The sequence below is a fragment of the Hydra vulgaris genome, chromosome 10 (genome assembly GCF_038396675.1).
Source record: "Hydra vulgaris chromosome 10, alternate assembly HydraT2T_AEP".
NCBI lineage: Eukaryota > Metazoa > Cnidaria > Hydrozoa > Anthoathecata > Hydridae > Hydra > Hydra vulgaris.
The window spans coordinates 17,685,671-17,712,500 of NC_088929.1; the positions used below are offsets into that span (position 1 = coordinate 17,685,671).

The window sequence follows — 26,830 nt, forward strand, 5'->3', positions numbered from 1 at the left end:
GACTCCTCAGAGTAAGAGTATTAATTTTAACTCTGAGCCATTTTAAACCGAAAAGTAATCAAGGGCAGATGTTAAGTGAAGTGATACAACTTCAAAAGTTAGGTTACATATTACATATCATATATTAGTACATAATATTACATACATAATAATATTAGTACATAATATTATTATGTACTAATTTTGTATTTGTGTGTAGAATCTGAGTCCGATGTGGACGATCCTGAGAGCGACGAGTATCGACCGTCGTCAAACTCTTCTTCGGATACTGTTCAGGAATCCAGTGGAGACGATTCTGAAGAAGAATCACATGTTGAACCTGAGCCTACCCTACCTCCTCCAGCTCCTCAACAGAGAAAAGGTCGTAAGCGACAACGGAACGAAAGTAAGTAGGATGTTGCTAAGAGGAAGCGTAACTCTTGAGTCGCATATACCGGCCACAGAGGCATTCCTAAAGCAAGCAGATCTGTGAAACCTTACATGCACAGGTGCCGTTACAAATGCTGCTTAAATATAACTGAAGACCAGCGACAAACTATCTTCAATGATTTCTGGAAGCTTGGTTCGTTTGACCATCAAACGGCATATCTGAATGGGTGTGTGAAGGTCGGTGAGCCGAAAAGGGTGAATGCAAATGCTACTGCAAATAAGACCATCTCGAAAACTATATCCTTAACGGGCCATTGAGTGTGTAAAGACTTTTTTTTAAAGACACTAGACATATTAAACTCTCGTTTTTGTCATGTTACGAAAAATCGGTCCAAAAGCGGGATATCTCCCCAAGACGGTCGAGGAAAGTGGCCAGACAAGCATAAGATCTCGGATTGTGATTTAGACTTCGTACGGTCGCACATCAACTTGTTCCCAAAATATTAGAGTCACTACAGTAGGCATGATAACCCAAACAAGACTTATCTTCCATCTCACCTCACATTACAGTGCATGTACAACATGTAGGTAGAAAAGTATGTAGAAGTCAACCGGAAGCTCGTTCTGCTGTGGTGCTACAGGAACATATTCAACAAGGACTTCAACATTAGTTTTCATCCACCTCACACGGATACTTGTCATAAATGTGATCTGTTTGAAAACCTATTGAAAACCTGCGTTGACGGTGAGGCAAACAGTATAAAAACGAAACGGGATCTTCATCACCGGAAGGCTGAGAAAGCGGTGGAATCTAAAAGGTCAGCCAAACAACAGGGAAAGTGTGATGATACCGTTGTAGCCATCACATTTGATCTGCAACAAACTCTACCGACCCCAGTTCTTACAACAAATAAAGTTTTTTATATGCGTGTCCTGTGGACATATAATTTTGCCATTCACAACCTTGCAACAGGCAAGGCGGACATGTCTATGTGGGACGAGTCCACCGCATCTCGCGGCTCTCAAGAAGTAGCTTCCTGCTTGAAAAAGTTTGTCGATGGTTTGCCTGACAATGTTAAACACATTGTAGCCTGCAGCGATAGTTGCGGAGGGCAAAACAAGAATAAAAATATCCTAAAATTCTGGATGTATGTGGTGAAAGAAACGGTTATCGAGACGGTGGATCACAAATTTTTGGAACCTAGCTACACCTACATGGAATGTGACGAAGACTTTGGAATCATTGAAAAGGCCAAGAAGAAAACCCCATATGTATTTGTACCTGACAATTGGATTAATACTGTTCAACTGTCCAGTAAGAACTTTCGCATCACGAAAATGTTGACTGAAGACTTTATATCCGTCGCAAACATGGATGCAATCACAAACAACACAAAGAAGGACTCTGAGAAAAATCCAATCCGCTGGCGGGAAATCCGTTGGTTACGGGTACAGAAAGACAGACCAACTGAAAAACAGTTTAAAGAGAGTCTTACCGAAGACTTAATTCCATTTAAGACGGCAGACTGGTTGAGCAGTTTTGTAGGTAGACCTCCGACGATACGACTAGATCCGTTGTACGACCAGCCATTAGAAACAAAGGCTGCCATGTAGGAAAATCTTCTAGAATTGCTGGAGTTGAATCCCCCAGTGCATCATCAATTTTATCGAAACATGCGGCACACCCCTATTCCAGTACGCGGCCGGGGCCGCGGAAGGGGTGCTGTGATTACACAAGGAGGACGAGGAGGACCTGGAGGACGTGGAGGACGTGGAAGAACTACAGCAACAAGAACTGCAACTCAGGTTATCACGTCTTCTGACGAAGAAGACGATGTCGATGAAGATGAACTTGATCGCATGATGGACGAAAGCGATTAGTTTGGTTAATATACCCTAATTAAAATATATTCTAATATTACCTCTTCTTTTAAATCTATATCATATTTTTAAGTACATGTTAGTTATCATGTTATAACTTTTCTAACGCAGACATATTGTTGTAGTGTTTAAAACAATAAAATGTAAATCACTTGTACTGTTTTTCCTCTGACTGATTGTACACGTCTGAATAATACAAGTGACTCTTACCTTAGTTTGACCTGTCAATATACATTTAATTTTTGAAATTTTACAAATATTGCCTAAAAGCACATATTTTTCAATTATTCAATCACTTTTTGTTTTTAAAATGCACCATAAGAACTTACAATAAACAACTTTGCAAAATATTGTTTTTCTCCCTTGTTAAGAAATATCACTTGTATGCCTTTTCCTCTGAGCCCCTCAATTATAAAATATGTTTAACTGAATTTAAACGTTAATTTGATTGTTTTTAGTCTTATGAACGGCGACTTAAAAATATATCAGGTACCCAGCTGTTTCAGGGTAATCTGTAAATTTTGTTCTTCCAATGATCAGGGAGGATGTCACAGAACAAGGTCAGAAAATGTGTTAGATTGTTTCAAAAGTCTTCAATTAAAATTAACATAATTCTGAAAAACCATGTCAAGTCTGAGTTTGCAAATGAGCTGCAGCTAATCTTAGATTCTTGACACGTTGACTAGCTTTCAAGATATGATTTCAAAATTCGTTACCCTTTAGAAATATATTTAAATGTCACTGATTGAGTTATTAGGCGATATTATGATTTCTGAGTCTGAATTTACCATCATACAAAATCGAGTATACGCTTCAGATCCAATCAAGATTGGTGCTGAAGCACTTTGGAGAAGAGATTCGAACTTGTTCTCATCTGATAGCATTCTGAAGATCAAGCAGCTAAAAAGCCAGGAAAACACCTTTAGTCAAGAGCTAATTTGCTAAAAAAGTTACTGAGAGGAGGAATGCTATATTAGTAAACTTAGTTAAATATCTGAATAATCCTGATGTAAATAATGGAGCAACTCATGACATTTTTGAAAATTCCATGCCAAAGAGAAATGCAATTGCTACCACAGTATCAAGTTTGTTTAATCGTTTGTTTGAGCAAAAGAGAAGTGAGTCTATAGATGAGGAAAATTAGTCAGATAATGAAACTAGTCAAGAACAAGTACAACAATTTACTTCCTTGTCAGAAGAGCTCGAGTTCTCTATTAGAGAGACAGTCAAAGGGGTTTTACCAAAGAAGCAAAACATTCCAACCTCCAAACAAATGCTCAAAGAAATGATAGTATTTGAGCTAACAAAAAAACAAACAAGCAACTTAGAATTGTTGATCACGGCTTTGAAGTTAGCTCAGTAACAAGTGGCTGAAAGGTCATTTTCAGCAAGTGATCTATTTGTCACTAAACTAAGGTCAAGATTAAATGATGATTAATAAGTTAATGCTTTATGTTTTTAACGTGTTTATTGTCTTAAGAAACGTAAAACTAACCATTAAAAAGACATTTGTTTGCTGCTCAATTATATTCAATTTACTTATATGACATTGTTGCTATATATGTTTATGTTTTTGCTGATGTTGTTCTCCTGAAATATGTATAATAAAAAATACACTAAAAAATATTAGAAATCGCGGTTTATTCAAAAAACCGCTTTTAGAAAAAACTTATTTTTTCCTTTTCCTAATAGGAATTAGTCTTTTGAACTTTTATTCAATTTAAGAATGTTGAAAACTTTTGTAATGTTAATATTTTTCAAATTGTCATAGAGATTAATCAGTGCTTTTACAGTTTATAATTAGTTCTTTAACCAATAGCATTGAGCTGGCGTCAATTACTATAAGCATATAAAGTAGTTCTCACTTATTAAATTAAAGATACTTATAAATAAATACAAATAGTTACGAAAAGAATTAGTTTTTTGAACTTTTATTGAATTTAAGAATGTTGCAAATTTTTGTTATGTTTATTATTTTTCAAATTACCATTGAGATGAATAAGTATTTTTGCAGTTTTTAATTAGTCCTTTAAACAATAGCATTGAGCGTCAAAATTATATGCATATGAAATAGTTCATTCCTTTTTTTCATTAATTGTTTGCTGGCTGTTAATCAGGAAGTATAAATCTTAAAAGTGTGAACCTTTTTTTATTTGTCTTTTTTTGTTATCTGTGTTTTTAATTAAATTTTAAATTTATTCATTTGCGTGTTTTGATTATTTATTTAAAGTGTTTACGGAAAGCAAGATGACAAACGGTTTGAAAAATACTTAGCTTTTGCAAAACTGTTAGTCATAGACCAATAATATTTTGTCTATATGTTTGTTGCAGTATAATGAATCATTACCTGCATAAGTTTTAAGTTTGCAAGAAAAATTTATAGTAAAAATTAAACTGTAAAATTCATAAACTTGTCATCTGGTTGCGTAATCGGGGCTAGATGGATAACTATTCGTTTTTTCGCCTTAAATTTAGTAAATTTTATAAAAAGTAACAACTATTTTTCCAAAAGCGGGCACAATAAACTCGCTTAGCCATCCCTAAAAAATTTTGATTCCCTATTACCTATAAAATTAATTGTAAAACCGTTTTTGAAGTGTAATAAATTACTTATAAGTATAAATACACGTTAACAATATTTAGAAAACGAATTGGAATTTGAAAATACCGGCTACCCAGTGGCAACAATATATCCGCTTGACGTATTACGGACATCCTACGGACATGAGACGTTTGTTGGACGTCGAAACGTTGTTGGACGTCGGACGTCGTACTTTTACGGACGTCTGCGCCTGCTGGGCACATTAACAGTTTCCTCTCCACCCATTTTGTAACCTTTATTGTTTAATTTTTATAAAAACATTTATCTTGTTTAATTTGCTATTCTTCATTAGCCATTATAAAAAAAAACTAAAAAAAATGTTTTGTCGTTTACTAATAGTCTATGTGTTATTTGATAAAAATTAAGTATAAACTTTAAAAAAATATACACGCACAAAAAAAAAGTTAAAAATTATAATTTCACCAAAAACAAAGATTTCAGTCAGTTGTCGAAAAATTTTCAGTAGAGCAAGATTAACAAACGGTTTGAAAATCTGTATTTTTCTGAAGCAATCATTCATGAACCAATAATAATTTTTTTCAGTGTGATTTTTCATTAAAATGGTTTATTCTTAATAGTAAGTTTTTAGTTTAAAAACGTTTGAAATAAAGATAATTATAAAAAATCCATAAATTAATTGATTGGTCACATTATTGAGGCTAGATGACGTTCAATGCATTTGCTATCACCATATCTATAATATGAATGCCAAATGCCACAAATTTCTTGAACTCCCTGATTCCGTAAGGATTGAAAAGATATGCCGTAAAGTTGTTTCTACTGTCGCAATGCAATATAAATAATTAGGAAACTCTTTCATAAAACTTTTAGCCAAGTATTTTTAATTTTTTACAATTATTTTGTTATTAAAATTATTTATAAAATAATTATTTAAAGACATTTAAATTGTTACTTTAAAACATTAGTCACTTATAAACACTCATTAGGCATATAAATGTATATATATATATATATATATATATATATATATATATATATATATATATATATATATATATATATATATATATATATATATATATATATATATATATATATATAAATATATATATATATATATATATATATATATATATATATATATATATATATATGTATGTATGCATGTATATATATATATATATATATACATATATATATATATATATATATATATATATATATATATATATATATATATACATATATATATATATTGATATATATATATATATATATATATATATATCTATATCTTAGGGTGTTGACTTTTTGCTAAATTTTTGGTATTTACCGTTTACTGTATAAAAAACAGATGAACTTTGGTTTGAAACCAAAGACCATTTAATTTTTGAAAAAGGTGATCCACGAAGACCCTTGATTACACACAGGCTTCTATATATCAGTGAATTGTTTTTTCTTTAAAAGTATATTAACCTGGGTCTCAAAAGAACCAGAATTTTATAGTGATTTCAAAACATTTTTTTTTTAATTTTTTATCTTAGAACTTTTGTGTCATAAATACGTTAATACTCGTTTAACTATATTCGGTTTAAATAGTTATAAGTGATGTCAAATTTTTATCATCAATTATAATAAATTTTTATTCATACAGGATGAATTATTTATTTGGCTTGTTCCTTGTTTCTTTATTTACATTTTCAAAAGGTAATTTTTTGTATGTTACTTATTTTTTATTTTGAAGTTCGACATTATTTTACCCTTTTTCTTAACTTTACCACATGCTTTTTTGCAGTTTATTCTTTATTTCTGCTTTTAAATTTAATTTGTTATTTACTTTGAAAAGTTCAAGTTATAACTAGTATTGAGATGGTTAGCCCAATCTCATTGGAATGACCTTATTCAGCAGTGACGTCTTAAATAAGGAAATAAACTGCGCAATCCACATGAGTTCCATCCACCGAGTTGTAACAAATGCTAACAGTAAATAATTTTTAGATTTTTCTAAATTACCGCTATTTCTACGCAACACTTTTTATAATTATATACTCTCAACGTATAATATAACCTGCGCAATGTTTTGCAAAAAATTTGATAAAACTTTATGTTAAAACAAAGCAAATCAAAATTTATGTTAAAAAAAAAATAAAAATTAAAATAAACTGTTTGAGAGAAAAATATACGAAGTAATACTCAGTGGCTGGATAGCTCAGTTGGTTAGAGCGTCAAACGAAAAGTTATAACCCGGACTGTTGAACAAACGAGTTCAACTCCTGCCACCGCCAACTCAGCGCATGAGTAGTAGGGTACAATGGTACTGAATTGACCACAAAATTCGCATTTTTATAAACTCAATACTTTCTCATATTGTCATTAACTATGGCGAATATATTAGATTAAAAGACAAAATTGATTTCTTAACTAACTATCCTTAAAGGTTGTAAACGATTGCGCTAACAGAACATAGTAAAAATGTGCGATAAATGTAACCCGTACCAAATTGTTAAGTGGTCTATTTAGTACTTTTGATTGTACTGAATGGGCCACAGAGAAAGCCTTTTTTTATAAATAAGATCAATATCTATATTGTTAAAACTATGGTAGATAAATTAATTCAGAAGGAAAGATTGATTTTTAACTAACTATCCTTGTATATTGTATACTATTTTGGAAGTTGTAAGCCAGTGCGCAAACGGAACATAGTAAAAATATACTATAAATTTGACCCATGCCAAACTATTTAGTGGTCCCTTGCACTGAATGGACTAGCAGTTTAGTTGTTTATTTAATGAATAGCAAGTTACACTATGCAAATTAATTAGGGTGATAAATGGAGCTTAAAAACAAGAAAACGGTATGTTGAGACATTGATAGTTCTGATTAAAAAATTAAAATAAGTTGAATTACCTAATACAATTTTAGACCAAGATGGTCAAAGTACAATATCAGATGGTCAAAGTACAATAATCATAAATATATTGGCTGGCATTATCTGCACTTGCCCAAGTTTTATGAAATCAGCTTGCACACTGTCTGCAACGGTACCACACTTCGTTGTCTTCACCCATATCTTCACATATAGCTCACAAATCATTATTTGATATAATACCTTCACAAATATTTAAACAATCTTTAACACAATTGTCATTTCTTTCAACATGAATATCATCAGCCTCATCATTATTATATGTCATTAAACTTCAAAGATTAAGTGTTATTTGATTTCTTTCCTGATTTTCTTTGACGTTTATTTGTACCATCTTTTTGTTTTTCACAAAGGTTTTGTTTTTTTAAATTTCGCTGAAGTTGTTGATTTCGAAAAACCTCTTTAATTAATTGGGGTTTCATTAAGAATTGAAGAAAAGAGCTTTTTACAAGCACCTTTGTATTTTTCTAAACGAGCATTTTCAGAAGGATAAAGGCGTATACTTTCTACATTCAGGGTATTGCTTACATTTTTATTGACTTTAACATTTCTATTTATTTCTATTCAAACTGTATTGATGTTGAGTGTTTCATGACTGAATATGTTTATTTCTACTGAAACTGGATTGATGTTGAGTGTTTTAGGATTGGATTTGTTTATTTCTACTGAAACTGGATTAATGTTAAATGTTTCAGGATTGGATTTATTTATTTCTACTGAAACTGGATTTATGTTGAGTGTTTCAGGATTGGGTCTGTTTATTTCTACTGAAACTAGATTTATGTTGATTGCTTTATGATTAAGTCTGTTAATTTCTACTGAAACTGGATTGATGTTGAGTGCTTCAGAAATATGTTTATTAATTTCTATTGAAACTGGAATAATGTTGAGTCTTTCAGGATTGGGTCTGTTTATTACCTGAAATAAAAAAAAATCCTTATCCTTCCATCAATCAGGTTGAAATGGACTTATACCAGATGCTGAAAAACCACTAATGATGCCAACTGGCATCGTTACTTTTGCCCAAGTCTTTCCAGAAATTTCTGCAATATCATAAATTGAGTTTCACCTGGATGTGATACAACCAGCCATCAATTTCACGATTATAATGACGTTTGAATGGTCCATAAACTGCTATATCTTGTGGTTGCAGTTTGTGTGATGTATGGGGTGGGATTGTCAAAACAGTTACACCATTATCTGATGCTAAGTCAATGAAGTTAATCGACATATGTGTCTCATGATTATCTAGTATCATTAGCACAGGGTTTGCCTTTGATGGTCGAACACTTTTTATAAAATGATTAAACCACTCCATAAACGTTGATTCCACCTTCCACCCAGATTTGTGGCAGTGCCAACAGAACCAGGAATTGAATTTTGCAGAAAATAATCTTTAAAACAAACACGTAGAAAAATGTAGAATGGTGATATTGATGATCCACTTGCATTTACTGTATTGCACATTGTTACCAAGATACCTCGTTCTGCACTTGTAACAGACGCAATTTGCCGCTCTCCTCTTTTTACTAAAACATGCTCTGGCACTTGTCCAGTAGTAACAACAGTCTCATCAACGTTCCATATACCATTCGGTGAAAACTTGTATTTAATCAAAACTTTATGCAGATTGTTAAAAAATATTTCGACATTATGTTTGTTTAATGCTGACATTCGACCAATGGATGTTGCTTATGGTTTTCTTATAACCAGTTCTGGATGACGGCTTAAAAACGCTCTAAAACATTCTACACCAGGATGTTTATTTGTTTACCAAGGTTTAGCAGAACCTTGACGAGAATACGGTAATTTCTTCTTAAGTTTGAGAGCATATTCAAACGTTTAACGTATGGTTTAAGTCCTATTAAGCTCTTAGCATAATAGGACTTAAACCATATCCCATTTTTGCAGAAACTAAACAACATTGAACCAGCTCGTGTTCCTCTGATACTAAAAAAGTTTTCATAAAACTGTTACTATATGGAACACATTGCAGTTTACTTAAACCGTCTGGTGATAGTTGAGCTTCTTTAATTCTCTTCTTAAGAGTTGAACGTTTGACTCCAAATATCTCAACAGCTTTTCTTTCGGATAAAGTTTTTGTCAAAACATTCTTTTCTGCTCGGATCATATTATTGGGATCCCAATCATCTTTTAATGCTGTTACTTTACAATGTCTCATAATTGTTCTGAAATGAATAAAACTTGCTTATAACCGTATTATAAAAAAAAAATCATCAGTGCTATTATATTTATTATTATATATATATATATATATATATATATATATATATATATATATATATATATATATATATATATATTTTTATTTATATATATATATATATATATTTATATATATTTATATATATATATATATATTCATATATAATGCCACTATAGCTCATACACACACACACAAACAACCAAACACACACACACACAACCAAACACACACACACACACACACACACACACTCACACACACACACACACAAACACACACACACAAACACACACACACACACACACACACATATATATATATATATATATATATATATATATATATATATATATATATATATATAAATATATATATATATATATATATATACATATATATACATATAACATATACAAAACTCTACATTTTATAAAAGTTTGAATGTAGAATAATTTGCATATGATGATTAACAAACTTTAGTGATTTAAATAGAACAAGTAGTTTGCAATATTTAAATATTGCAATATACATAATTTTTTTATTTTATTTTAAAACTTTATTTATAGTTGATTGCATACAGTAGTTTATAAATAAGCTAATTAAAATCAACACAATAAATTGTATAGACAATACAAACAAACAAAAATGTTGTAAAAATATCTAGAAAAAAGAAAAAAAAAAAAAATTGGTAACAACTAGCATAGTAATATGCTTAAATAAAATATCATGCATAAAAATTATTAAACTGACAAAAAAAAACAATGACTTTTTTAATATCGTAAAAAGAAATAATAACTTTGCAAATACATATACATAACATATAAACTCATAAATTCTTAAAAATGACATGACTAATAATAATACATAAATTTAAGTTTTACAAGTTCTACAAAAAAATGTAAAATATTTTTCTTGAACACCTGGAGACTTTTTGAGTAGATGGTTTTATTGTCGAAGGAATTCCAGAGCGAGGTAGCTCTTTATAAGACATTATTTGTATTTTTATGATTAGTGCCTTTGGGCGCTAGCATCAATTTATTGCAACATCTAAGTTGAAGTGGTAGAGTTTTCTTTATAAATAAGCCCTTCATAAATTCAGGGTTTAAACCATTTAGGGATTTAAAAACTTCAATCATTAAAAATCGCAAATTTCGAAGATGGATTCTTGGGTTATTATCTAATTTTAACATTTCATCCAAAGACAAATCAAATTTTATATGGGCTATGTGTAGTGCTTTTTTATGAATTTTATTAATAAGGTTGTCATTGTATTTTGAGCCGAACATCTAAATCAAGGGCAGTGTGAAAAATTTGATAAAATATAGGCGTTAAATAAAAAAGTTGCTTGTTTATAAGATAGATAACTTCTTATTTGAGATAGGGCAAAGCACTTACTATTTGCTTTTCCACATAGAGCTTTAACGTGATCACCAAACTTTAAATCCTTATCAATTGTAACCCCAAGTAGCTTAACTTTATTTGAAGCAAAAATCTTTTCGTCGCCAAACATTATAAATTGGCTGTTTCAATGTTTTTGACCAACTATAAGAAATTGGAATTTTTGGAATTTACGATCATATAATTAGAATTAAACCATTCAATGGCGTTTACTGCTTCGTTTTGCAATTGAACAACAACACGCTTTAAGTTGTTATCACAAACATAGAGAGTATCATCGTCAGCAAAATTGCAAATCTTGGAGTCTTTAATAAATAGAAAAAGGTCATTTGTAAATATATTAAAAAATATTGGCCGAAGGATTGATCTTTGGGGCACTCCTAATGAAACTCCAAACCACTCAGAAAATGATGAACCCAATTTAACTCTTTGTTTACGATCGCTTAGATATGATAGTAAAAGTTTAAGGCTTTTATGAGAAAAACCATAATCTTCCAATTTTGCTATTAATAAATCATGAGGGATCAGGTCGTAAGCTTTTGAAAGATCTATGAGCAAGGACTCAATAATATTTCCTTTAAGCAAGGATTCCTGCCATTTTTTTAGTAAAATAAAAAGCGCATGCTGAGTGCCATAACCTCTACGATAGCCACAGAACAGAATGTTTAATAAAGGCTCAATAAATGCCAGTATTTGTTCAAATATATTAGGCTCAAATACTTTTGAAAGAGGTGGAAGGATACTTATTGGTCGATAGTTTGACTTATCCGTTGGATCACCTTTTTTAAAACAAGGTATGACATCAGCCATTTTTAAAAAGGAAGGAAATATCCCATCAAAAATGCTTTTATTTATACATTTGGCGAAACTTTCTCTGAAAAACTTACGATAGGACTTTAACATATATGTTGGTATGTCGCCGCTAGTTTTCTTATTAATTTTCATTGAACTGATAATTTTGGAAATATCGTTCGTAGTAATTTTATGAAATTTAAAACTCGGAGATGTCTTTTTAAATTTGTTCTTTATTTTTTAAATACTCGGGTGGTTTAAATATCTTTCAACAGCCGTCTTAACTGAGTATTGCGAAACTTTTGAATGTTAAGAGATCTCGCCATCAGTATTAACAGAGGAAGAAACGTTTATGAAAAAATTGTTAAAAATATTTGAAATAAAATTGTTGTCAAAAATCACTTCACCATTCTCCACCAAAATTATGCGTTCATTAGAATTACCAGACTTACTTGAAAGAAATGGTTTACATAATCTCCGAAGAGAAGAATTAGTTGTCGTGTACAAATTGATGCGTTCAAAATATGTTCGCTTAATTTTCCGACTCAGGTTAACCACGATATGTCTTTTTTTTTCATATAATAAAAAGAAAATTTTAGATTTATTAGTCTGGTATTTATTTTTAAGTATGAACGAAGCATTACTGCTTTTCTTAATGGTTTAGTGACAAATGGCTTGTCGTTGCCTCTGGGGATTTTAGTCTTTAGTGGTGCACTCAAAAGTTTGCTTTGTCAAAAGTGGTGCTTGTCAAAAGTTTGCTTGTCAAAAGTGGTGCATTCAAAAGTTTACTAAATATTTCATTAAATTTAAAAAGATCTTGACAAGATTTTAAATCGTTTTTTTTTTCAGAAAAAATATCGCTTGAGAAGTTTTTAAAGGATCTATATAATAGTTTTTTGGGTGGTAGCTTGCAAAAAGTAGATCTTAACATAGTATTGACAAGCTGGTGATGATCTTTCACACCCGTTCAAACAGCATTAGTATGTTAAAAACAAAACTTTTTGTTTGTAAGGATGAGATCAGTACAATAATTGCATTTAAACCAAGAACAAATATGTATTATTGGTTTTATTACTTTATTTATATATTATTGTGGAAGCTACTGAAAATTTGATATACAAGGTATTTTTTATTACAAAAAATCTAGACATTTTATTAAGTCTCATTACATTTGTAATGTTTCTCGATATTTTTAAAAATTTTTGATATTCAAGCTTTTTACTTATCCTTACTTCTTTTTCGTAATAGTTATCCTTCAATCAATCTGAGAAATAATAACAACTGAAATAATTTAATATCTCGTAATAAGATATATCAAATTATTCAAATAATGAAATAAACTACAAATTAAACTTATTATCTAGGTATGTAAATAAGTAGTGTGCTAAAGTCTTTGTTAACCAAAGTTTATTAGTTATTTCAGTTTATTTCCTAGTTCACACTTCCATTGTTTGTTTAGATTAAAAAATTTTGTATTTTATTGTAGTAAGTAACATACTGAAGCACGATAAATACTCTTACATAAAAATAAACCGGTCCATTTAGTACAATCAATGGTGGTTCATCCAGTACACTAATCAAAATGCACATGTTACCCATATACTTAAAGTAAATCATATAACCTTTATTCTAATGTTATACAAAGTAAAAAAAATATATCTATAACATTATTATTATTCATAGTTAACTTTACCTTGAAAATTTAGTGTAAATTAAAATAAATTGAAAGGATAAAAAATTACTTTTGTGTTAAAAAAAGTACAAAATAAAAATATAAATACATTATTACGAATAAAGCTAAACAAAAAATACTAAAGAGACTTTGAGTATATAAAATTTATATACAATGAAAAAAAAGCAATTCACCACTTGTTAAGTTCTTATTTTTCAAATGGTCCATTCAGTACAAGATCCATTCAGTACCACTCTCTACTACTTCGTACGCAAAATGTTGGTCAATAACGGACGCTTCTTTGGATTAGTCTTAATGACTATTTGTGGCTGTTCCTGTGCTAAGCCAACGATATCCTCGGATATAAGAACATTGTGTAGAAAAATAAAGCATGAAAATTCAAATAAATAAAAAATTAAAAAATATATATATATATTAACATAACTTTGTAAGTTGTTTCCATTTGGTCCGAAGCCAAACTTGCCAGAACCATTAGTTTAAATTTTTTGTTTGTTAAAATTTTGACGCTAGGTAGTAAATTTTGTGTAAACATGTTAAAATTGATATCGATATTGATTATAGATTTGAGGTAACACTTAATGGATTGGGAAAATCCTAAACAAAATATGGGATCTTCCATTCAGAACGTACGCTCGGATGGGGGAGAAGGGGTCTGAAAATTGCAATTGTATTTCACTTATAGTTATTTTTAAAATTTTAACGAAGGCATAAAGGAGGCCTGGTAACCATGGTAGCATTAATTTTTCTGGAATTTTTATTTATTTATATTAAAGCAGATATATTAAAGAGTGTTTTGGTGCAAAATTAAGAGGTGGGTTTTTTAATGAGTTTTATAAATAACTAAATGAATTATAATGAAAAAGTACATTTGTATGTTACTTATTAAGAAATTACTTATTTCGAAAACTTTCATCAATAGTTTTAAACCATTTTCAATAGTTAAAATGAAAAACTCATTATAAATGTAATGTATTATGTCAAAAAATTAAATAAATACAAGTTTTAAATAAAAAACAAGTCAATAAAAAAACAGAACTTGCATCTAATTAATTCATAAATTTCCTATAAAAAAAACTGGTGTAATATGATTAAGTTAATTTAAAGATTGGATTTTGGGCAAATTATCTGCATTTATCTTGTATATGCGCCTTGTTCTTGAAATAATGGTTTTTTTTTATCATAGTTAAAATATGAAAACAAGGGCGTTTTCATTTCTTTCATCAATTTAAAATACCAAACCAACCCAGTTAAATATATTATATTTGCAAATATAATATTTTCCTGCAATGATTTCTTGAAGACATTGTATTGAGCCAATAAGGTTAAATGTTAGTGTAAACTCCTCCTGCTCAGAGACTCTTTTAACAATAATGCTTGTTGCATCCTGCGGAATAAATTGGTGTAAACTTCTTGTGCCAGGTAAAGTCTTTTCATTATTCAAAGTGAAAGCTAAAGATTTTCGGACTGATAGAATATCTTTGCCTTTTAAAAAAAAGAAGTGGATGCCAAATATGTTTTCTTTTAAGAAATTGAACATTTCTTCAACATTCTGATTTTGAAAGTCAATTGGACGTTGAAGGCTAACACTTGAAACAAGTCTTATAACTGTTCCACCAATGCCATCACATGGTGACTTTCCATTTTATGTTGCAAAGAAATTTGATTGACAAAATGATGGCATAAACTTAAAAAAATGTTTGCATATTTTTGTACTGGCCAACACAACCATCAGAGAAATAATGGATTCTTGTGATATTTGGGAAAACTTCTTGTACAAATTGGTAAACAAATTTTTTACTATACAATAAATCTAACTCATGTGTTAAGTCATCAGATATAAAACATAAAGACGTTGGTTGACTTTTAGTAGCACTCTAATCATATTTGTTATAAATAACTACAGGATGTAATGTGCATTACTGTTGGTTCCAGTGGTAACTCTGGATTTTGTCTTGTATGACAAGTGGAAAGTTTTCTGCAAAATTAATTAAAGCAATAATTTCATTTTTGAGTATAGATGACTTTAATGTAATTAAATAAACTTTGAATGCTATTAAAGAAGTAGTTGGACAAAGCAAATATAAAAATAACGCTCTGCCAAAAAAACTTTTAATTGACGGTAAATCAATTTATGATAAAGCACTAATAGCTGAAGAATTTAACAGTTTCTTCAATAATGTTAGCTCTAATTTAGCACAAAGTATTCCTTTAACTTCTTCAACATTTAATTCTTATCTAACAAATTCTAATAAAAAAATAAATGAGTCAAAGCTAGATATATATAATTCTCTAATTACAGGCCTATATCTGTTTCATCTTGTTTCTCAAAATTACTTGAACGTATAGTGCACAATAGGCTGTGTAATCATTCAACTGAAAATAACATGTTATACAGTAAGCAATTTGTTTTCAAAAAACAACATTCAACAGATCATGCAATAGTAGAGTTAGTTAATCACTTATCTAATGCTTTTACAGAAAACTGTTTTACGCTAGGAGTTTTCATTGATCTGTCGAAAGTTTTTGATACGGTAAATCATTCCATTCTAATAAAAAAACTGGAATACTACGGAATAAAGGAGACAAACTTACTCTGGTTTGAAAATTACCTTTTAAACAGAAAACAGTATGTACAATTTAAAAATTTAGAAACAACCAAAAAATCTGTATATAGGGAGTCCCACAGGGTTCTATACTTAGATCTTTACTTTTTTTACTATACATAAATGGTTTGTCTTCAACATCAAACCTATTAAATTTTATTTTATTTGCAGTTGACTCGATTCTTTTTTATTCTCAAAAAAATGTTGAAAGACTTTTTACAGCAGTAAATGAAGAATTAAATAAAGTAAATGAATGGTTTATATGCAACAAATTGTCTTTGAATGTTCAAAAAACTAAATTTTCTCTTTTCCACAAACCAAGCAAAACAAAAGAAATACCACTTATTCTTCCCAATCTTTTGATGAATAAAACTAACATCAAAATGCAAATATCTGTAAATTTTTTTGATGAGACCCTTAATGAAAATCTACCTTAAAAAGTTTATATAAATTCTATAGAAAAAAAATCTCAAAAAACATTGGCATGATCTATAGAGTTAAGCCACTTTTGAAATTTTAAGTCCTTAAAAAGTTTATATTTTTCCTTTATACATCGTTACTTAACTTACGGCAACATCATGTGGGCAAGTACTAATCACACTAAATTAGAAAAATTTTATTGCAAGCAAAAACATGCTGTTAGAATCATATATTGAGCTAGTAGAGCGATTCCTTGTGAACCTCTTTTACGTATAATTAGTGCCCTGAATATTTTCAAACTTAACATCCATCTTGTTCTTCATTTTATGTATAAAACAAAATATGGACTGTTCCCCAAAATATTTAAAACTTATTTTAAAGAAATACAGCATAAATATGCTACAAGATTTTCCGCAAACAAATTAGTTTACCAAAATCTTATTCTAAACAAATTTCTTATTCAATTCAGAATCGCGGACCACTTCTGTGGAAAAGATTCCCAAACATTGTTTCCGAAAAAAAAATCTCTACATCAGTTTAAAACTTATTCAAAACAGTTTTTATTAAACACAGATTTTGAGTTATATTGTTTTAAGTCTTTCTTTTAAAAATAGATCAGATTTATAATTTAAAAACCAAAAAACAAGGTAATTATTCCTTGTAATCATTAAAAAAGGTTAAAATTTTTGACAATACCCATCATCAAAAATCACATTTTTTCGCTTTTTATTTTTTGTGTATATATATATATATATATATATATATATATATATATATATATAAATACATAAATATATATATTTATATTTATATATATATGTATAAATACATATATATATAAATATATAAATATATATATATATATTTATATATATATATGTATTTATACATATATGTATATATATATATATATATATATATATATATATATATATATATATACATATATATATATATATATATATATATATGTATATATATATATATATGTATATATATATGTATATATATATATATATATATATATATATATATATATTTATATGTATATATATATATATATACATATATATATATATATACATATATATATATATATATATATATATATATATATATATATATATATATATATACATATATGTATATATATATATAAATATATATATATATAAAGGTTTATATATTCACTCTTACTTTTACCCAATCTATTTATGATATTATGTATTAAACGATATCTTACTTTATTTTATGATATATTTTTTGTAAATATTCATTTAATTTTTCTTTTATACTATATATTCTTGAAACAACTTTGTAAAAGTTATAAATTATTACACGATGCTTGGCGATAAGGCAAATCAATGCCTTCTTCTTGCTCCGGCCATTAACTTAACTGTAAATCTATGGAAACTGTTATATATATTTAACAGCAAAATATAATGTTAAAAAAAAAATTAATAAAAAAATAAAAATATTTACCTTGTGCTTTAGCAATATAAGAGTTAGATGTTATGCTATTAAGTTTTTCAGTAAAACTTTCTATGAATTCGCCTATTGTAGATGTGTAACTTAGAAACTCTGCTCTATCTGTTGTACTCTAAGGTTTGTATTCAATTATTTCATCTTCATCAACTTTGTTTTTCTCTTCAAATGGTTCTTAATTTTGCTATAGATTTTCAGCTATATAGTTGATAATATTTTGAATTCCAGGATAACAATTACATCTATTGACCATGGAACATGCACTCTTTTGACTCTCAGCTACAAACAATCTTCTCTACAAGTTCATGATAACTCTTTTTCAGTTTAACTGTGCTAAGCATAAGCTTTCGGTTAAAATGTATTGCATATATACAAACAGCATGGGTTCCTTTTTGACCAGCATAAATACACCACTTTGGCTTTAACTGAGCAAATTTGGAAAATCCTATTTTGGATTGAGGGTGCTTTAGTGTGAATTCAATAAACAAATCCTTTAAATTGCAAAGAAGTAATGGCTTTGATGGATGTTTGTTTTTAGATACACTTACAAAATCTTTAATACCTGGCAACCGCCGACTAAACTGATCATTACAATAGAAGTTTTCCAACTTATCAATGATATCTGATTCAATTCTGACAATGTTAGTTTTTTCAAGAAGTGTCATTATTCCATTTTCAAATTTAAGTTTTCTTGCTTTATTTAAAGTTGACATTGAAACATTGAATACTTCAGCTGCTTTCTTTAAAAACCATGAATCTGGAACCAATGTCAAAATCTGAATCTTTTCTCTTCTGTTTGCGGTTTTCAGCTTTTCTTGCATTAAAAGTATCAATTTATCTAGATCTTTAGCTTTCTTCTGATGTGCAATATTGAGCTCCTGAGTAACATCATATTTCAGGTCTGTTCCATTAACATTGAGAATGACTGATAGCTTTTTTGACATAACATCAGTAGCTTGTGTTAATTTTCTTGTCCCTAGAGAAATTATTTTATATTGCGGAACCCCATGAAACTTTACTAGTGATACATCTAATTTATCAAAACTGGTGTTTATAAGTTCTTTTTCTTGTGCAATTTCTTTATCTTAATCGAAAAATGTTTGTTCCAAAAAATCATCTTCCCTATTGTGGTCCTTTAAGGTAGACCAATCATCATTTTTTTTTACCACTTCTTTTCGACATAAAAGACACATTTTAAAACCAGGTGTTGTTTCAATACCTGTTGAACACATATCTTTTTCCAGTTGAATATCAATTTCTTGCAAACCACCTATAAATATATAAGAAATAAAAAAAAATTTTCCAAAATTTGGAAATATTAATGTAGATAATTTAATAGTTTTAGAAATAAAATAAAAAAATTTAAAATTTTCAAACTAGTTGAAAGTGTACTAAATGTTTTTTTTGCAAAAAAAAAACAGCTCTATAAGTTAAGAACATGTAAACTTACCTTTTATATTAGTTTTATGCCTTTTAAATGCGTTAATGGCATTTTTTGGGAGTAAGCAAACCGGGTAAGTAAAAGTTGCTCATGATGTAAACAGACTTTAACATTAAAGTTTTATATTGAAAGCCCAGATCTCCATAATAATAAACTTCTATTTCTCTCAGAATAGCTTGATAAAGCTTTCAGTCCAATTGATTTAGTGTACACCATTTTATGACATTGATCATTTGATAAAACAGCAACTGTACACAAAATCTTGTTCATTTTATTCTTTCAATTTTTTTTTTAACTATAAATAAACACAAAGTACACAGACATATATAAATTTAGTTAAAATGAAGAAAACTTTTATCATTAGTATTTTTAAATATGATCTAAATATTTATTATATTTTAAATTTTGATAATAACTTATTTTTTTAGTTTAATTATTAATTACAGAGAAAGAACAACAGCTGGTAAAATTTTAGACTAATACTAAGGCTTAGCGTTTTTATATTGATTGTTCTTTTGCTTTAGTAAAAGATATGTTATTCATTAAAACGCATAAAATCATATTAAAAACAAAATTTATTTGACTTAAAGTTTTTATAAATAAAAGGTTAATTGGGTTTTCTTTTGTTTTATTTTTGATGACTAATGAAAATTGTCAATGCCAATTATTTTAAAAAGAAATCATGAACATAGACCTATAATATTTATTTTTTACATAATACTTCTATATTTTTACAAAAAATTTCACTTACTTCTAAATTTTGCACCAAACACTCTTTAATATATCTATTTTATTAAAACGAATAAAAATTCTAAAAAAATTAATGCTACCATGGTTAGCAGGCCTCTTTTCCGATTGTACTTCACCTATAGCTATTTTTTAAAAATTTTTGTTTAATTTTTAAAAATAGCTATAGATGAAGTACAATCCCCATATTTATATAGTTCTAAATATTCTCTTAGAAAACATATATCATATTCGAATTTCTTGTCCAAAAAATTACTGGTGCTAACATTCCGCTTAATTACACGTTGAGCGCTGAACATTACACGCTGAACAGTAACTTGTAAAACAAAAACTATAGTAAAATCAAAATGGCCGTTGAACAAAAAAAAACTACTAAAAATAGCTGATTTTAAAGTAAAAATATCTCTAAAACTCATTTGATATCAGTGCTAAAATTTTGCAAGATAGTCTATGCTATATAGGTGACCATTTTTACAAAGTATGAGGAAAATCTGAGATGGTGGGTTACATGAATGTCCCACTTCCTCATGGAATACCTCAATGTGAACATTTTTTACACTGTTTTTCATTTCTAAGTACCCAATTGAGCTTTAGTAAATTATATACTATTGTTAATTAGTAAGTAACAGTTTAGTAAAATATTTTGAGCATTATTGAATGGATAATTTGTGAAAAAATGTATGTTTATATTGACATTATTAATGTGTTTACGTTTCTTTAAACATTTATATAAACTTATATTTATAAGCATGTCGAAATCTACCAATTGTAAAAAAAATAAACGACATAAATTCCGTTTAAAAAATATCTATACTACCTTATAAACATTTTGGAAGTTAATTTACACATAAATTCGAATAGAAATCACATATTAAAGTTGCAAAATGTAAATAAGTGATTAAAATAAATCTTTATATTAATGTCCTTTATGTTGTTTTTTGAACAATTTTATGCACAACAGCTTTTAATAATCTTTATTATCAGTTCTCAAAAACTTCTTGGTATTTTTATATTCACTTCTTTGCATAATTCAATTTTATTCACTTTTTTATAGCCTCTTCTTCAGTTAATACAATCTTTATTAACTCTTTTATAACCACTTTAGGTAATACAACCTTTTTATCGCTCGCACAACTAAACTTACTACTTTTCGCATTATCTAACTGAACAACAGCATATTGCAAATCAATTTTTATTTTCGTTTCATTTTTATTTAAAAAATAAAATGAACGGATTCCATAATAATGCATCGCGTAAATATTAATACATATTTTTTCACTGATATAAAAATTTTATTATTTTTTTAGCAGGTCTTCTAAATGATTTTCTTATAACACTCTTAATTATCAAAAATTCTTTAAAGATTTCCTCTTATTTTTTGCAGTGTTATCACCTCATGACTGACTATGCGAATGTTGACGTCATAGCGACTTAATCAATACTTCAAAGATGACCTCTTAGGTCTTAGAACATCAAACTCATATTGTATATGAGAACACGTCCGCCTAAAATTTTTAAATTTAGAAGAAAACATTGCAAAAGAATAATTGTTTTTAGCAGGCACTTTGATTTTTTGACCATTTTGCTACCTCTTCATTAAATTTATCCTTCAAGCTACTTTGTACCTTTTTCAACTTTCAAATTTAATTAAAAATAGATTATTTTTATCAATTTAAATTACAATTTAAAAACTTTTCTGGAGTGCATATTTCCATATAGGACCTCTCTCGCTTTTCCTTCTCAACTAAACCAAACTGATTGAGGGCACTAACATAGTTTTAACCACTGTCTGTAGTTTTTGCATGAACATTATCTTGCGTGGGGCAATTCTAAATACAAAGAACATTGAACACAATGCATTGCATTTATAGTTTATTTCTAAATAAATCAAAAATACAGTTTAAGTTAATATATTTTATTACTATAAGAAAGTAGTTGTTGCTGTCCTGCGACTGCATTTTTCAAATAATGTTATTCAACTTTATTTTAAAATTAATTCAATAAGATAATAGAATAATCTAGATTAACCAATATAATAAATATTAATATAAGCCCATAATACAATAAATACAACAAGGTTGTTTCAAACTTTTCATTTAAAACACGTTAGTCCCTTCTTCAAAGTTTTTAAAATAAATTCCACAGATTTTAGATTATTTTAATAACAAAACAAAATTTTGATATCCCTCAAAGTTTTATTTTCCTTTCACTTCATTTTCAGTAAATGAAAAAGTCTGTAATTGAAACTATTTTAAATGGTGCTTCTAATTTTATATGGTAGCGGAGTAGCACTTTGAGTTTTTTTTTGGTTGCAATCCATAATTTCTTTGAGAAATATTATATATTTTATATATATATATATATATATATATATATATATATATATATATATATATATATATATATATATATATATATATATATATAATATATATATATATATATATATATATATATATATATATATATATATATATATATATATATATATATATATATATGTTTGTATATATTATATATATACATATATATTGCCCAGATAAAAAAAAGCGGCTTCTTATGATGCAAGACAATATATAAAAATAAATGATATAAATAAGTCTGATAATGGTACTAATTATGTTACAAGTAAGAAAAACACAGGCATAAGAAACTCCTATATTGGCTATATATCTTTTCTCCTGTTTTCAATAAAATAGAAAATAAATTAAAAACATTTTCATTTCAATACAGTTCTTTTAATGAACTCTTTTTGCCCTTCAATGACTTTTTTTTAGTATCACTCCCTTGAGCATATTCTATTGAAATCATTTGATTTTGGGATTGATTTTTTAAATAAAGGCATAAAGCATATACATTATATAATTTAATTAAGATTTCTTTATGAAGTGGAAACATTACACCACTTAGATATACAAAAAAATGTTCTCACAAACATTTTGTTTTTTTGTGATTATTTTTTAGCTATGAATATTTTTGCATAAGGTGTTGTCCATAAATTACATCACACAATTTTCATTTTTGACCACTCCTTCCCCCTTGCTAAAACATCTTAACTTTTTAGTAAAAAGTCCAATACAAACTTGTCACAAAACCACTAACCATTCCCCCATAGAGCGTTATGTAATTTAGAGAGGACCCCTAATGTGTTTAGATTATTTTGATCATCAACTTTATGTTTTTGTAAAATATCTTCGTTATTAATTAAAATATTCTATAATATTATAAGTCATGTCTAAAAATGTTATTAAAGAGAGTTAAGAAACTGCTTTGTTAATAAAACTTCTATTAATCCTCATATAAAGCAAGTTTTGCAAAATATAGTTTCAACCCAGAGCTGACAACACAGGTTTTGAAGTAGGATTGCCCCCCTCCTCTTGTCAATTAAAAGGCACAATTGTCAATTAAAAAATAATAATTTTTTTAAATATTTTTTTTAAAAAAAAGTCCTTCAAAAAAGTGGGTTGGCTGCTCCCTGACCACCTTGGTAGGGTCAGCCATGCAACCAATGTCATAGCTAGCGGGTTAAAGATCATCATTAAAAATCTGTCAGCAGGGCCCATAAAATTTAAAAATTTTTCCACTTGTTATTGCTAAAAAACAAAATTCCTCAATCTTGTAAAAGGGCTCCTAAAGTTGCAATTTGTGTATATATATATATATATATATATATATATATATATATATATATATATATATATATATATATATATATATATATATATATATATATATATATAATATCACATCACTAATATATATGTATATATATTAGTGATGTGCTGGGTACCCGGTTGGAATCCGGGTACATGGTAATTTCACTGTTTTCCCAGGTACCTAGAATCAGCCATTTGTTGCAATACCTGGCATCTTAAAAGGAAGTTTTTATAAACATTAACGTTAAGTGCTGTAACTATTTGTTTGAGTTTTTTAAATTGAGTCAAAATACTATTAACAGTATTTTTGATTAAACTTCACCCAACAAACTTCATGATATAATTCCAAGACTTTTGTTTTTTTGATATAATTTCAAGACTTTTTTGATTCAATAATTACAAAGCTCTATTTACTCAATATAGATGCATTTCACCTTAATTATTTTTTTAAATATATTTTTACAAAATAATTAGAATATATTGCGTAAAGGAAATTGATTTATACAAATATAAGAATAGCTTCAATTTTATTAAGTGAGAAAACTTTTTAAAAAGACAACTTTTCAAAGTTGATAGAGTCAATTTTAATTTTAAAGCCCTTGATGTTTTTGGCATTAAACGACTTCAGGCAGTAAGTTATTTCAAATATTAGCAACCCTGAGGGAAAAGGAGTATTTATAAATTTCGACTTTTCACTTTGCGTAGTTTGAATTTATTACCACGATTGTTAATATAGTGGCTTATTTAAAAGAAACTAGATATATTAAGACAAATTTAATTAGTGCAAATTTATAAACATTATACTGTAAAAACAATTTGAGCAAGAGACTTTAAAATTTTTAAAATAAACCCGGTGCTGGGAACCCAAACTTGGATCTGGTATCATCTTCCGGGTACCAGAAATTAGAGTATATTTATTTCATGACACCGGTACCTCGGAATAAACTGGTATTAGTGTCATGAAATAAAGTAACCCTCATAATAAATTAACTCCCGCAGATAAAAAACTACCTGGGGAGTTAATATATTTCGAAACAGGTTGACTCCCCTTAAAAGAAATTAACCCCTGTCGGCGAAACAAATTAACTCCCCGTAATAAATTTACTCACATTGGAATAACAATCTTAACGAAATATAAAAATTATTTCAACTTGATGTTTTCCTGTTTGTTTTTGAACATGTTACTTTGCTATTGTTATTGGTATATTAACAGTGGCACTTGATATATCTTAACCATTCTTAAATATTTATGCATTCCATATATATGTAAAAGTATATACAAATATATCGAAAACTACTATTTATCTAATTGCTCTGTTCTTTTGAGATCATTGAGCTCTCTATTTTATAGAATATAATTAAAATTATTGTTATATATATATATATATATATATATATATATATATATATATATATATATATATATATATATATATATAAATATATATATATAAATATATATATATATATTTATATATATATATATATATATATATATATATATATATATATATATATATATATATATATATATATATATATATACATATATATATATATATATATATATATATAAATTTATGCATAAACACATCTACAACATACAATTACAACGAGAAAAGGTTGTCTGATTTTCTCCACTTCTAAATGCAAGAAGTGTATTATTAAAGATTAAAGAAAAGATAAACACTATGTCAGTCTAGATTAAATAGATACATGGCAATGAAATAGACATCCCCTTTATTGCATAATAAAGGGGATGTCTATTTAATGATGTCCACCATATGGAAAGAATTATAAAGACAGCAATGAAATGGATATGCGGTGTAACTCTAAAACCAAGAAAAAAAGTGGTGATCATACATTGAGATTAAAATTGAAGAGTGTATTTGAAAGGGTGCATCAAAAAAGATTAGGGTAACTTTAAGATGCAGATGATCATGTCTTAGCGTCAAAAGTTAAGAGTTTCAGAAAAAATAATTAGAAGTAGAAGCTGGAAACTTGGAGATTGTGTGATACAGGCGACATGAGAAAGCGACACTTAAGCGAAGAAAATACTTATGATCTTATAGATTAGGAAAACAGCATTATCAGCTTAATGATATTTCTATATGTGAAACTGCAATAAAATATCATATGTATATATAAAGAAATATATATACACATATTTATATATATATATATATATATATATATATATATATATATATATATATATATATATATATATATATATATATATTTATATATATATATATATATATATATTTATATATATATTGTGAGTGATGCATGACCATCCAAGATCAAAAGCGCCTATTTTTTTTTGTCAATCCTAATGAGTAATAAATTTTCTAAACAATTTTGAAAGAGTTCTGACTGTATCCAGCAACTTGGTTGACACTAAGCCCAAGCACCAGGAGGTGCCCCACCTATTCATTTTTCCTTTATTTATTGGCGTGGAAACATCAACGACAGCGGCTCATAGTTTCCTCTTACCTTACAATAAATAATAGCAGTTTCAAGCTGTCCTCGCTCTACAGAGGTGATTGCACCTACTTGTCTTTTCGCTTTGCTGGATATGATTTTGAAATAGGAATTTTGCCATAGTGTAATGCCACTGTTTCAC

General features: G+C 28.0%; 1 protein-coding gene across 1 annotated transcript in view; it reads left to right on the forward strand.

Annotated features, from left to right (window-relative positions):
• Positions 1 to 4,300: 4,300 nt before the first annotated feature.
• LOC136086518 (properdin-like) overlaps positions 4,301 to 26,830 on the forward strand; it is a 92,249-nt gene continuing 69,719 nt past the window's right edge. The window contains exons 1-2 of the mRNA XM_065808790.1: positions 4,301 to 4,385; positions 6,468 to 6,520. Coding sequence (XP_065664862.1) covers positions 6,469 to 6,520 — 52 coding nt within the window. The 5' untranslated portion in view covers positions 4,301 to 4,385; position 6,468. The remainder of the gene's footprint in view (positions 4,386 to 6,467; positions 6,521 to 26,830) is intronic.